At 27.5% G+C, this 15,349-nt stretch overlaps 1 protein-coding gene across 2 annotated transcripts in view; it reads left to right on the forward strand.

Annotated features, from left to right (window-relative positions):
* Positions 1-15,349, forward strand: part of LOC103580677 (potassium voltage-gated channel protein Shal) — a 113,071-nt gene that overhangs the window by 84,763 nt on the left and 12,959 nt on the right. For both annotated transcript variants that reach the window (XM_008562519.2, XM_008562521.2), the window contains exon 4: positions 538-690. In XM_008562519.2, coding sequence (XP_008560741.1) covers positions 538-690 — 153 coding nt within the window. The remainder of the gene's footprint in view (positions 1-537; positions 691-15,349) is intronic.

The raw sequence follows: 15,349 nt of genomic DNA on the forward strand, positions 1-15,349 counted from the left end.
CTGTAAAAAATTTTGAGTCCGCGGTGTGAACAATTTGGTGCTAAAATTTTCACTGCTGGTTTAAAGTTTCCTGACGCACAGTGTTAAATTTTGAAGTGTGAATTAGAACTTTCACACCACCAATGGTGTAGATGTATAAGTTCTTTACTTTAACACTCGGTATTTAATTTTGATCTACCAATAACAATAATGATATACTAGTGCTGCAACCTATATATTATTTGTTAACTTTTAACTATATATTATATTATATTATCGGACAATATTTGAACTAATAACTCCGAACGGTGTTAAAGGACACACTTATACTGTGTTAAAAATCCACTGCTTCATATTTCTCACCGAGTCGACCGTGTAAAGTCTTCGGGACCATTTTTACACTAAAAAGGGAGTTTGTTTTTTCAGCGTAGTAATTTCGGAGTGGGCTGGATTTTATTTGAATCCGCATTCACTCCGGGTTCAATCTAATAATACAACTTAAACAATATTAATAATTTAATTAAAATAAAATTTATAAAATAATTATTTATTTTAAAGGATCGAGAGTTTGTGGAGATGGATGTACCATTCAATGGGGCACCAAAGAGACCAGGTTCACCATCGCCATTGACATCTCCAGCCCACAGCACAGCATCGCGTGGTGGACTACTGCAGTCATGCTGCGGTCGTTGTTATCCTCAGCGTTATCAGGTACGCGGTCGGGGCATCCTCGTCTCAAGGACATCAATCAGCGATCAGGGTCCGCCGTCCTTATCATCGCAATCGCAACAATCGCAATCGCAATCACATCCATGTCATTCTTCTACGCGTTACGCGGATCCCACCGCGGTCCCAAGCGTCGCATTTAACATTCCCGGCGACGCTGATCGCCGTCGCTTTACCACCGGCGCCCCTGACAGTCCTTACAACGAGACGCGGGTCTAAAATTATTTACCTTTCATCTATAATATTTATCACATATTTATTGATAATTATCATTATTATTTATAACACACTCGAGTATAGTGTCGAGTATAACTTAATAAGTCGATTACGTCAAAATATTTATTAATAAATAATTATTTAACGTGCACACATGACAGGGTATTCGATAAATTTTTAATTATACTAAATTTTATTCGATAAATTAATTACTTGATTCGACAGATCGCGATAAGAGTCCGCCGGCCGGCACTCAATTTTTTTTTGTGACGGTTGTTGACGATATTATTTTATATTTACTCATATATATTTATATTATTTTTTTTTTTATTGCATACTACAAAAAATAATTAGTTTTTACGTCAACGACTGAAATGATGTTTTGACATTAAAATACTATTTTATTATTATTATTATTATTATTGATAAAAAAATATTTATTTAAACAAAATTTATAAGATCGTCATATTTATTATTATTGACTCGTATTTATTTAAAATCATTTTTTTTGTTTTTTTTTTTTTTTTTAATAAAAATGACGATTTTAAAATTGTAAAAAATAAATAAAATTATAAGGAATAGGATGTAGATAAATAATAAATAATGAAAAGAGATAAATAAAATTTATCTTACGCAAAGAAAAACTAGCACATGAAATTTAATATCGGAATTAAAATAAAAAAAAAATGTGCATTGATAGTTAAAGTCGTTTTAGTAATTTAAAAATAAATAAAAAATTCAGTATTAAATCGAATTAATTTTTTCATTACTAGTATTAAATTGGCGCGAAAATAAATAATTTTACAGGATATAAATAATAAATGAATCCAGTGCGCCTTTTTATAATTGGTAATGTAAAATAATAAATAAAGCGGTTTGCGTTAATTATTTGATACTAATTGTAAAGGTTCAAGTGATTAACAAATCACTAAGTGTGCCAATAGACGATTAATGCGCGACATATCATAAAGTTTAAATAAGTCTTTTCTTAATTAATTAATTAATCAATTAATCAATATCTCGAGCTTCATTATTTAACATTTATATATTATTACACTGTAAAAAATTAGCCAATATTTTTTGAACAAATTAATTGATTATTTTTTACAGTGTAAGGTGTACAGTTAGAAATTTTGTGTTAAATTTAACACAAGTCGTGAGTCGCAAACGGTCTATACAAATTTTTGTGTTAATTTAACACATTGCGTTTGTATCGAACTTTATCACAAATTTTATGTTAAATATCTGAACATAAAATCTGTTATTTCGACAGAAAATTTGTAGAAATTTAACAGACGTTATGTGGTACAATTAACTAATGAATATCCCAAGTAACACATGTTTGAGCAAGATTCTGGTGCCAGTGTCTTAAAAAAAACCCCTGGTCACTAGTGTTTTTTTTTACGAATGGGTCTTGCGCAAGATCATGTAGCAAGAAATTGTCATCAAGACTTGTGCATGACTTACTCAAGACAATGTACACAAGAATATTGAAGATATCTTAGATACGGTACAATTTAAAAGTTTTTGGTGCATTTCATGCACCAGTAACTTACGACAGGTACTTACGCATGGCTTGCTCAAGATCTGTTTAAGACTCAAGGACAATTTCGAGTCTTGAACAAATCTTGAGCAAACCATGCGCAACTATTTTCAACTATTTCTCCAGAATTTAGTTATAATCTGTTACGAATTTCTTGTGTAAGACTTGCACTAGACTTGCTATTGAAATCTAGCCACAAGTATCTGCAGCAAAACACAGGTAGGAAAAGACACTAACGTCTATCAAACTTGAGATCAGGCTTGCTCAAGACTTGAACAAGATTGTTATATGGGATAAGCGCATAACCTAAAAATCTCAAGTATACTGATCTAACTTCAGTATAACATGTCAATTTCCCTGGCGGATCCGAATTACGGTAATTTAATTCATTTTTGCGATAATTTACCTTAAAATACAATATTTCTACGACAAATTCGTCGCAATTTACGGTATTTTACAGTTAATTACCGTAAAATACGTTAATTTCCTACAATTTGAGGCATTTTTCCCATTCATCCCGTATGTTTTTTCATTTTTACAGTTTTTACAGTGCAATACTTTACCTTACAGTAAAATATCGCAAGTTTACGGTAAATTACCATGCTTTTCAAATTTACGATAAAAATATCACACTTTGCTTGAAATGCCGTACTTTTGTCATAAAATAATGTGTGTTGAGTGGAAAATACCGTATTTAACCTAAAAACACCAAAGTTTATCTGAAATTGCAGTATTTTGCTGTCAATTACGATATTTTACTGTAAAATTCGGTATTTCATAGTAAAAAACTGTAGTTCTTTCGAATACCGTAAATTACGGTAATTACCGTAATTCGAAATCACCAGTTAGCAAACAATTAGTTCGGTTTTCAGTGATTTTTCTAAAAAACGAAGCTATGAATTATCCTCCCGTAAAATGAGAATAAAAAAATCATTGAACCTGATCATAAAAACATGAAAGTTATCTATGATTATATTTAATTGTAAATCAGATATAATCCAATGATTAGCTTGGGTAGAGTAATGAATAAACGCGCGGGAATACTTAGGTAAATAACACAAATTTCGTGTTAATTTTCAAACAACACAAGAAATGTGTTACATTACAGATTTTCAAATCATTTAACATAAAAAATCTGTTAAAGTAAAATAACACAAATGGTTTGTGTTGAATTAACAGATTTCTGTGTTGAAAATCAACACAAAAAATTTAAGAAAATAATTTTTTAACACAAATACACAAAATTTCTAACTGTATGTGTTAGGGCAGAAAAGTAAATAAATAAATAATTATTTCAAATGTGACAGCTGTTTTTGACAGCTATGGATCGTTTATATTTTCATTAAAAACATATCAAATATATAATCGGCAAGTCTGAAACTATATCTGGCGTGCAATTTCACTGAAAGTGTTCGTATAAATTTCCCATTACCCTCTAGTGTAATTACTATGGGACGTTATCATGGTCATCGTTATAATGATACTTAAAATAGCTACTATTACATATATATTCTCTTATACACATATATAAGTATATGTATATGTATATTTTAATGTCTATACTAGAGTCCGGCAGGAAAATTTTAATAATACGGGCTCCTATATATCCAGTTAATACTCAATTATTTAACATGATATTGTTCTTCATATTTTTTTTTTGCTCTTTTTAATTGATTGGATTTTATTAATCTACTCAATTAATAGATTAAACATTTTTTGATTTTTTAAAACCCAGATCAATTTAATTTTAAAAATTATTAAATGCTTGTATAATGATCAAATTTTATAAAATTAATCATTTTGTAAAGAGTGTGATTAATTAATATGATGGATGGGGTAAGATGAGCCAAAAGTTTTCAGATTTTTTTTTTTTTCAAAAAATGCTAATTAGTCATTTCAAAATTTTTTAATTGAAAAAAAAATTTGAAAATTTTGTCTTGCTCCATTTTTCTTTGTAGAAAAATATGAAAAAATTTTTTTTTTATAGATTTAAATTTTAAAAATGATTAACGCTATTGTTTTAAATTCAGGCATTTAATTATAAGCACAAGAGCTTAAAAAATAGTTAAGATTATTCTGGGGTAGAAATAAAAAATTAAACAATCAAAAAAATAAAATTTTTACAATAAAATAAAATAGTAGTACAAAAAATCTAGTCTAGTATTCTCTCTAAAAAAAAAAGGGTACAGTTAGTAGAGTATCCGATTAAGAATCTCCGCTAGTAAATGGCGTTGCGATGTCTTCCACGTGAATTCCGAAGCCTTCTTACAAACTCCTTCCTGCTCAGTTCCTCAAAAAAACTATTTTACCATTTCACTTAATATCTCACTCCCTTATTCTAAATACTTTCAACAAGCACCATCATCTACATAATTCTCTGCTTCTATCTCTGTCTCTAAAGTATTCGTGATATTTGCACTTAAACCCAGTGTGAACCTTTTCCCACGTCTTCCATAATATTCTAAACATCTATCGAAAGCCTGAGCTTGTGCCAACCTTACAAGTTAAAGCGCATCACAATACTCATTTTATTGTTCAATTTATTATTCTCTTTCAATTCTTATTTTAAAAATAAATCGTACATATAAAAATACTCATAAAATTTCCTACGAGACTTTTAGATATTAAATTTAGTAAAGAAATAATAACATCCAAAATTTTATTCCACTTTAAAAAAAATGCTTTTACATCATTTCCGGTCTTTACGTATATATAAAGTATAATCCTTTCCTTTGCTCTTATCCATTTTTAACCCACACTTGTTAATCTCGTGACTATAAATTCAATTATCGCGCCTTTTATTTAAATAATCAAATTATTTTTATTTTTTGTTTTTAATTTTTATTTTTAAAATTTTTCCCCACGTCTATGTTTGAATTTTTCCAATTATTCCGAGTCAGAATTCATAAAATTGTTAAAAAAATTGTAAATGCACCATAAAATAGTAGTACATGTATATATAAATGACTTTTTTAACGAACATGTCATGTTGAAGGGTCGATTGCACGCCAAGTAGTATCAGTTATAACCTAAAATTGATATTATTATATATATAAACATTTATTAATTATTGAGTCGCGTTGAGATCGTCTCGTTTAGATTTATATATATGAATATAAATATAAATATTTAAATAATAGATGATAATATGAACGATGGAAACAAGACTAAAAAATTAGTTATTAAGTTAATTGATAAATTAATAAATTTATTGATAATATTGATAAATAAATAAAATAAAATATTAATAAATTAAGTGAAAGGACTTTGTCTGGCGCCTAGAAAAAATATAGTAATAGAATCTAAACAATCATAAGTAGGTTAAATAATAAACTTTCAATCGATAGTCAGGCCTACGAGTCGCGTGTTAACGATTCGATCGTCATTAAATAATAATTATTATTATTATATATATTATATATAAAATTATATATATATTTAATGGAGATGGAAAAATATTTGTAGGATAAAGAATTTAACTGAGATGTTTTTTTTTTTTTTTTTTTTTTTTTTTTTTTTGAGACAGTTTGATCAGTTTTTGTGTAACGACTATTAAAGATGACGGACAGTGACGACGATACAAGTGACATATAACGCATAGAATTACATTTAATCTTGCGTTAAAGATATATGCTGACACAAATGTGTCTTTTTACTGCGGTAATAATACTCAGCGATCGTGATAATATCGCCTTTAGTATTTATATTTTTCGATCTCCCTCTTTCTCTTATACTGTTTCTCTTCTATATTTATTTATATTTTCTCTCATTAAAAAGACAATTTTAAAGGGATCGTTAGCCATAAAATAGCGAAATAGTTTTTTTTAAATTTTAATGTTGAAATTATTTTTCAAAAATGGGGGGTGCGGCGAAATTTTGATGAGACCATAAAATTCCAAAGTGTTTCATGCAAAACTAACCACTGTTTTTAAAAATATTTTTTTTTATATGTCACGCGATTTTTTATCAATAAAAGTCAATTTTTTAAATGAAATTAATAAATTACTAATTTTATGGTGTCTCATTTTACCCCGATCTTTCATTTATTGGAAAAGTCATTAATATCTAAGTACTTTGAAGTCTGATTTATTGCTGTAGAGTAATTACTTTTTACTTAACGAGGGTTCAAAGGTTGGTATTCAAATAAATTTAATTTTCGCGCTGACGTGAGTCACTTGTTCCTTATATTTAAAATTTATGTTCCTGATCGGAACGTTTTTCCCGAGACGAAAATAAGAAAAACGAAATGAAAAGTATAATCTACTGGATCTAGATTTCTATGATGTTTCTTACGTCAGTCAAAAATTGCAGGCCGCCCCCAACTCCTTCTCGAGTCACCTTTAAAGTCAAATTACATAAATTATTTTCATTTTCATTGCGTGAAAAATGTTCCAATCTTCAGGCACATAAAAATTTCTCTTCTTGGAGATTTATATTTATGTCTAAGAAGAACAAAGAGTTTTTTTATATCTCAGGTCTGATTGTTAATACAATAAAAAATCAGCATTCACTCCGAATCGGAGTTTAAATATTAAAATAAATTTCCCTCGGAGTAAATTTTACTCTAATAGAATAAAATAAATAAATAAACAGAGTAATCCACTCAGAATTAACTCCGGATTTAAATCGCACTCCCCAAATTTTTCACACTGTGGTTTTACATATTTCCATTGGAAATTTTCCAATTGAGTCTTCTATATAAAATTTCTTCCGAGTAAAAAAAATTACATTATTTCTTCAGCTAACGATCTCTTTAAATTTCTTAAACGTCACATTTACTTAATTCTTGAATAATGAAATCATAAAAAAAAATACTAATTAATATAATAAAAAAAAAAATTATCAATCATTAGATAATTAATTAAAAATTTATCGTGATATTTTTTTGATCTAGTTTAAAAATTATATAAAAACAAAAAAAACTAAATTAAAAAATGATACTTGACACATTCCAGTAGCGATCGAAACGTCTTATATAATATCCAATTTAAATAAAATTAAAATCAAAGGCCTTATTTATAAAAAAAAGTAAATCAATAAATTAAAAATGTCGGCGTAATAATAATTAGTGCAGTAAAGCACTCAGTAATTACTCTTTCATGAGCATAAATAATTATTATATATAAAGAGAACTACCGCCTTATTAAGTGAAATAAATATTAATAATTATAATCCATAATTCATATTAATAATAATAATAATAATAACAACAATAATAATGAGCTCTTTAGCAGCAGATGTATTGTCGAGTTTTCTCAATCCTATTGTTCTCTTAGTTTTCTAGCGATACTATATAATAAACCCGAGGGTTTTGGGCGTTAAAACTTTAATTGAAATCCCGGTTTCTTAAAGGGTCACATTCTGTACTGTGCCACTCTCGTTTCTGTTGGCAGCATTAATTATGCTGGAATTAGGAGCATGTCGGGCGCAATCTTCTCACTTTATTAACCGGAACATTATTATCGTGTGAGAAAAAGTTTTACACAAAAAGCTTTGCCGTATTTTATTTATATTTATTTAACTCCCGAAAACTTCATCTACGTAAAAAAAAAAATTTACGGCGAAATGAAATAAAAGCGGCTTAATATTTTTTGGTAATAAACTTTTTTTTCTTAAGTTTTTGCGATAATAAATTAACGGTAATTAAAACTCTAATAGCATTTTGAAGTAAAAATTTTTTCTAAGAACAGTAAAAATTAAATTTATGTAAATTTGAAAATTTCATTTAAAATCAATTTTGAATTTTGAAATAGTGAACAAAAGAAGAATGAATAGAAAGAAAATAAGAAAGTAGATAATCTACAATTGAACGTTGGATTGAAAAATAAACGGAATTGTCTTGTGAAATAGATCCTGGGTTTGAAAATGTCTCGCAATGTAACAGACAGTAGAAAACTCTTTAGTGTTACGTATTTTTATTTATTGTTATTTTTTTTGTGGTAGTACGGTCATAAAATTGAATAAGTGTATAAATATTAATATAAATATCATATACATGTATATTGAGGATAAAAATTGATGATATATAGGGTTAAAAGAAGTGATTTGAGGAAAAGGCCACGATTTCCGGTTCACTAGCTGCAAGGATCGTCTTACCGGAAATTAGCTGATTTGCACGTGAAATATAGCTTGAAGGATTTTTAAAATATAGCTTTATAGCTATAAATAGATAGTTGTACACTAGAGTGTGGCAAGAATTGATAGATACTTTTTTTTTTTTTTCAACATCGCAATAATCATAAATCAATCATAAATGTTTGAAGTATAGGGTAGAAGTATCATTTTCGGCCAGTTTTGGCCACTTGGAAATTTCAAATAAAATAATTTGTAAAATACCCAATGACAAAATTAATTTTTTAAATGTGTTCAGGTATACTTTTATCTCACTGTTACAATGTTTTTTTTAAGTACTTTTTATTAATTAAAATAAAGTATTAAATGTTCAAAAATAGAGCAGTAGCCACAAATGGTATTTCTACTTTACGTAAATATTACATGCTTGTAAATCGGAAATAAAATGCTCATTTTATCGAATTGCATACATATGTATAAAATGATATATATATATATATATATATATATATATATATATATATATATATATGTACTATCTACGCTGACATATATATTAGATATATAAAATATACGTTTCATATACACATATATTTCGCAATAGGAATATAAAGTTCTAAATTGGAAAAAATTTTTAAACGATTCTGAGAGACTTTGTTTTTTATTTCTTTGAAATGATGCGGTATTGATTTATAGTTTCAGCGATTAAATGGATAAAGTTTTAAAGCTGAATTGTGATATCGATTTTATCTTTAGGTTGACTTTAATTTTTGGGGAAATTTAAATATTTGCTGACGAAAAACCTTAATGGCTATTTTTCATTTAAAAGTTTATTTAACTTTGTGACTTTGTTTAAAATAAAAAATCAATAGTCAATCGTTTTTAGAGAGTATAGGATCAAATAAATTTGTTAAGACTATTATTCGCGACGTTTTGTGTAATTATTTACACTTTCTCAGGCTCTACAATGAAACTCATAAAAATTATTACAAAAATATTCAAGTAAAAACATCAATACACATGTTTACATACCAGTTATTTTCTTAATATAGTCAAATATATAATCTTTGTCGTGTATCATTTTTACGATCGTGGTAATATCAAAAAATTTGTTGTTAAATTTGAAAAAATTAATATTCAAATTTTTGTACTAATTAAGAATTTTTTTTTCCTCGACAAATTTCGCGCTTCAATTTTTTTAAATATTTGAATAAAAAAAAAAATAATTATCGGAATGAGAGCCAAAGCTTATTAAAAAATATAAACTTCAAATTTTAAATTCTTAAAATGGAATTCAAATTTTCTAAAATAAATTTTCTAAAAATATCTCTGACTCAAAATTAATATTCAAATTTAATTTATGAAAATTTGGATTCTATATAAAAATAATAAATATTTTTTCACTTCTTACGCGAAAATAAATTACGGGATCGTAAACTTAACAATAAATCGATTTGAAAAAAACACGATTGTTGAAAAAAAAATTAGCTTATACCGCGTCACACAATTCAATCAACATAAAGTACAATAATGTAACACGAGTTGCTTTTATGAATAATGCATAGAGGAAGGAACAAGGAGAGACCGTATTGGTGGAGCAGCATCCACTTCAGATGAGCCAGGCAAGATGAAATTGAATCTTGAGTGTCAGCCTAAAATGCTCCGTCAACCCTTTTATCATCATTACTCTTTGCTAACGAGCAGATGCTACTTAAACCCTTCTTACACTAATTTTTTTTTTTTTTTTTTAATAGATCACCTCCCGTCACTATCAGTCTCTTTTTGGTACCTATATATTTGTTGCCAATTTATGCCTTATCCTCTTGTATATTAATCTAATTAATGTTTTTCTAAATTTATTGATTATCACTTTAAAATCCTGTAGATATTTAATTGGTTAAATTTTTAAATGTTTAAATATATAAATAATTGTTTTATATTGTTGTTTATAGAACAAAATTTTATTTTATTCAACTATTAATTGTTGGTCTAATTGGTGTCATTTTAAATATACATATATATTTTTTTTACGCAGTAAAAATTTTTTTTTGTTAAAATTTTCTTCTTTAATATTAACTTTTTTTGTGTGTTAAATTAACACCGTCATTATTTCACTTGATTTTTTTCAATAGATTTATTTTTAAAAATTAAAAAAATTTTACTCGAAGGAAAATTGAAAATTTTTTGAGGTTAATTTCAGGTTAACACAAAACTTATGTTAATTTGTTGAAGTATTAAATGAAGTCATAAAATTACACTGGTCGCGTATTAACAAAATTTTTCGTTTCATTTAAGCGATAAATTTACTAACTTATTAAAATTAAAAATAAATATCAGGTCATAAGATTCCGAATGATAAATTTGTTAATTTAAAAATTTAAGTTTTATTTATTTAAGGGAAGGTCTGATAAGAATAATAAATTTTTTCAAAATTTATAGACGGGACCTTTCCGCGCCAAATTTTGATTTTTTTAATTACTGGGCCATGTTGACACCGAGGACTTATTTGGGGACTAAAAAAAGTAAAAGTGGAAAATATTCTCTTTTAAATTTTTTTTTCTTGGCCCGTTTTACCCCTAACTGCATTAATTACTTCAGAATACTGGTAATATTTTAGAATATAATTAAAGTTTTATAATTTTTCAGAATAATAAAAACTGAAAATATTTTTCATTAAATGGAACTGAGACTTTTATATTTTATAAGCCGGTAAATAAAATGAAAATATATAAACTAAAATCGTAAACCGTGTTCCTCATATATTAATGTCAAGTCTTTATGACATTTTTAAAATTAGTAACGTTTTCAAATTAACTTTTTTAAGTTTAAAAAAAAAATTAAGTTTAATATTTAACTTGTGTATCAGTTGACATTTAAAATTTATAACAGTTTCTCGTTCTATTGTAAAAAAGTTGTGTTAAAAATGAAACATAAGTTTTGTGTTATTATTTTTCACAGAAGAGTTATTTTGATATTTTTAGCACGTGATTCATATTAATTTAAAAAAAAAATTTTTTACTGCGTATAAAGTAACAGTAGTGTACATAAAGTAGAAAAAATTTTATATTTACAAATAAAATAAAAGTTAATTATTTAAAATTTAAATGAATAAATTCGTGTTATAAAAAGGAATGAAATTATTTGCTACTCTGTACTGTGTTGACGTTTTTCTTTATTACGAGCGATCGTTAAAACACAATAACAATAGTAATGACAACAACAGCAGTAACGAGTATGACATGAATTCGTGTGTAATAAAAAAAAAAATGAAAACAAAAAAAAAAAACGTGTGACTAAAATGCGGACTCGTTTTAACGTCGCTTCCTATTATTCATTCACGTCTGTGTCTAGAGTGGTATAACAAATCCTATGCAAACATCGAGAGGAAGTGAGAGGTTTTTAAATAACCGGAAGAAGTAGACTTTGTACAGATCGTCCTACTCGAGTGTTTTTAATATTCACAGGTCTATAAAAAATAATGCATTTTTTAAACAAAGATTTTATTATGTCATACGCGATCTGTACACCAATTTATTTTTTTTTTGCGACTGTGTTTGGTAATAGATACTCTAAGGTTAATCGATCGTGATTCTTAAAATTAATTACATATGAGAATTACATTGGTCGTGTAACAGGTCTAGATTTTAAGATATCCAGTCATGTTACAAAAATAAATTTTTTGGTGCTTCAATAGTAAATATAATGGTGACATTATCGCTGTATGCTCAAATAGAAGCTCAAGTCTTAAACTTAAAAAATAAATCCCATTTAATAAAGCATGTAAACTTTATTTAAATTATCCTGGTTTATAAAAGACATGTTTTTGCTGATGGTTATCTGTAGGTTTCTTAAAATGTTTTTCATTGAAAATACCGGAGCCAAACCAGTCATAAAATTTACTTATTCCTCAAAATTACACCGCGTTTATAATTTATAATTTATGAATATTTAAATTTAATCCTCTATGGCCATCATTAAAATTACCCAAATTAAGACTTAATAAATCTAAAGAGAATTGAGAACAGTAACTTATCCCATTTTATTATTTGTAAGCATTAAATATATTTTATACAAGAATAATGTTATTTTGAGCGTTATTACACTTGACAGATTGTCACAAATAAATTTAAATTTGATGACTTTTTTTTCAACCTCATGTCTTCTAAAGTCGAGTCATAACTCGCAAAAGAGTTCAATAACACCCATTTTTTCTAAAAATAACCTTTGAATTTAATTAAAAAATTTTTTTGCATTTGTGGTCACGGGTCGAAAAATTTGATCTGTTTTAAATCAAAATTTAATCAAATTTTGCTTGTACACTTCCTAATATAGACTATTTTCAGACTTGATTTCCATAATTAGGGATTCAAAACCGACGACACCCGAAATCCAAACTTTTGTTGGAATGACAATAACCTATTTTTTTTATATTTATATACTGCACCTAAATGTTTCACTGGTTCAACCCATGAAATTCACTGGTTGAATCAGTGAAATTTTACTGATTCATTTTAAAAGAGTAGTTTGACTAAAATCAGATGAAATTTTTCGATCCCGAGTCTTCCAAACTTCTTGAAGTATTTTTTTTACTCAATCGTTATCAATTCGTACCAATAAATTATTTCGATATATTCAGCTCCCGATAAATAAAAAAAACCATAACTATTAACAAAAAATCGGTTTTTCGGTTACGTTACTCCCCTAATTACGAAAAATGATTTAACCCATGCTAAGTGTATATCTATATACTAGTCGTTTCAAATTATTTTGAATCATTTCCAATCATTCTTCGTAATCAAGATCTCTAAACATGAATTAGTGGATATTTACTTATTCCCACTAATTCATGTTTAGAGAGAATTATTAAAATTGAAACTACACGGAGAAAAAATTATAGTAACTGTTCCTAGTACGTTTATGAAATATCATCCCATACCGTTATGGTAATGATTACTTGGGATTATGGGATATAGACTCATACTTTTTGGGAAAGTTTCCATAAGTATGGGAACAATTCCTATCATTATGGTAACAGTTCCCATATCGCATGTGAAAGAATCATGGTAATGATTACCATACTCATAGAAATAGTTCCCATAAGCAAATAGGAACCAATTCTATAACCACATTGTAACGGTTCCTATAATATTATGGCAACCATTCCTATAATATTCTGGTAACTATTCCCATAATATTATGGTAACGATTACCATAATATTATAGTAACGATTACCATAATTCCATAGGAACTATTCCGATACCATATGGGAATTATACCCATAATTATATGAATGATTACCATAATATATATGGGTGCCGTTCCTATAATCAACATTTCAAAAAAACCGGTTACCATGCACTATGGGAACCATTCCCATAATATTGTAACTGTTACCATAATTTTCTCTCCGTGTACTACGACAATATTAAAGTATTGATCTTGACAGTAAACTTGCATGATCGTTACCGATCGATGAATAACAGCCTATAGTAAATCGCAATTACATAGAATGCATAAATAATTTGTAACGACATTAGCTACTAAATGTAGTTAATTTTTTTTTTCATCCTCGCTTCACGTGTTTCGTATCTTATATACAATAACACACAACACATTATCATACATCTCCATTTAGCATTTAAAATTCACAATGCGTCCATTATTACCAATACATTATTATCATTTTCCGGTAATCTATAATGGCGTTAAGTTACCACACGTAATAACCGTAACCCAATATAAATAATTACCACATATTTCATTTAACTCATGTCCAGTTTAATTTATATAAATATTAATATTAAATAAATCAATAATTAAAAAGATAAATAGTTAATGCTCATTAATATTTTATTCAGTCTCACCTATAACTTTCGCTTATAAATTTATTCGACCCTTTATAAATTCAGATCAATTCACAACCACATTTACATTTACATCGAAATAAATAAATAAATAAATAAATAAATAAATGATTAATTTACTGGCTAATTTTATTTATTTATTTATTTATTTAAATAAATTAAAATTAATAAAGTAAATTATAAATAAATGAATAAAAAATAGGAAGATCGTTAGTGTTAGGCGTGACTGACGTGCAACAATGTAGTGTGTGTTTGTGGTGTAAATTTCAGCAGGCGTACAGTCAGTACATCCCAGCAACGAGAGCCCAAACCTCGGGAAGTACAGCGGGACAGACGGGCACCGTGGATGACACTTATCTCGTTGAAGCTTCGTTTTGAACAAAAATATACATACATATAAATATATACTAGTAAACAAAAAACTGCCCCTTTATTTTAAAAAAAATTTGAGAGACGCAATAAATATAAATATATATAAACAAATATAAATATAGATAAATATCGATTATTGCATGAAGACATGAATAATTTTGATTTGACAGAGAGTAATTTTAAATAAAAGAGATGCGAGTTGTGTTAAAGAAAGATTTTTTTGAAAACAAAAATATATATATATATCAATATATAAATCAATGAAATTGTTTCCCTATTTTCGTGGCATGCCTGACAATATTGGCGATCGATCATCATCATCATCATCGACTGGCTTGTATGTATTTACGACGACGACGACGATTACCTCGACCATCAACTTGATCAACGTCCAACGGATCCAACCCTATCTGCTCTGCTCTACTCTGCCTGCTCTGCTCTACTCAACTAAAATAAATAATAATCTGCTGTGCTCTGGGATTTCTCTACATATCTACGGACTTATTTGTCTCTCGTACTCGCTCTCTCTCTCTTTTCACGTGTTATTTATTGCACACATGCCATATGTGTGTTAAT

This window comes from Microplitis demolitor, chromosome 3 (genome assembly GCF_026212275.2).
Source record: "Microplitis demolitor isolate Queensland-Clemson2020A chromosome 3, iyMicDemo2.1a, whole genome shotgun sequence".
Classification (NCBI taxonomy): Eukaryota; Metazoa; Arthropoda; class Insecta; order Hymenoptera; family Braconidae; genus Microplitis; species Microplitis demolitor.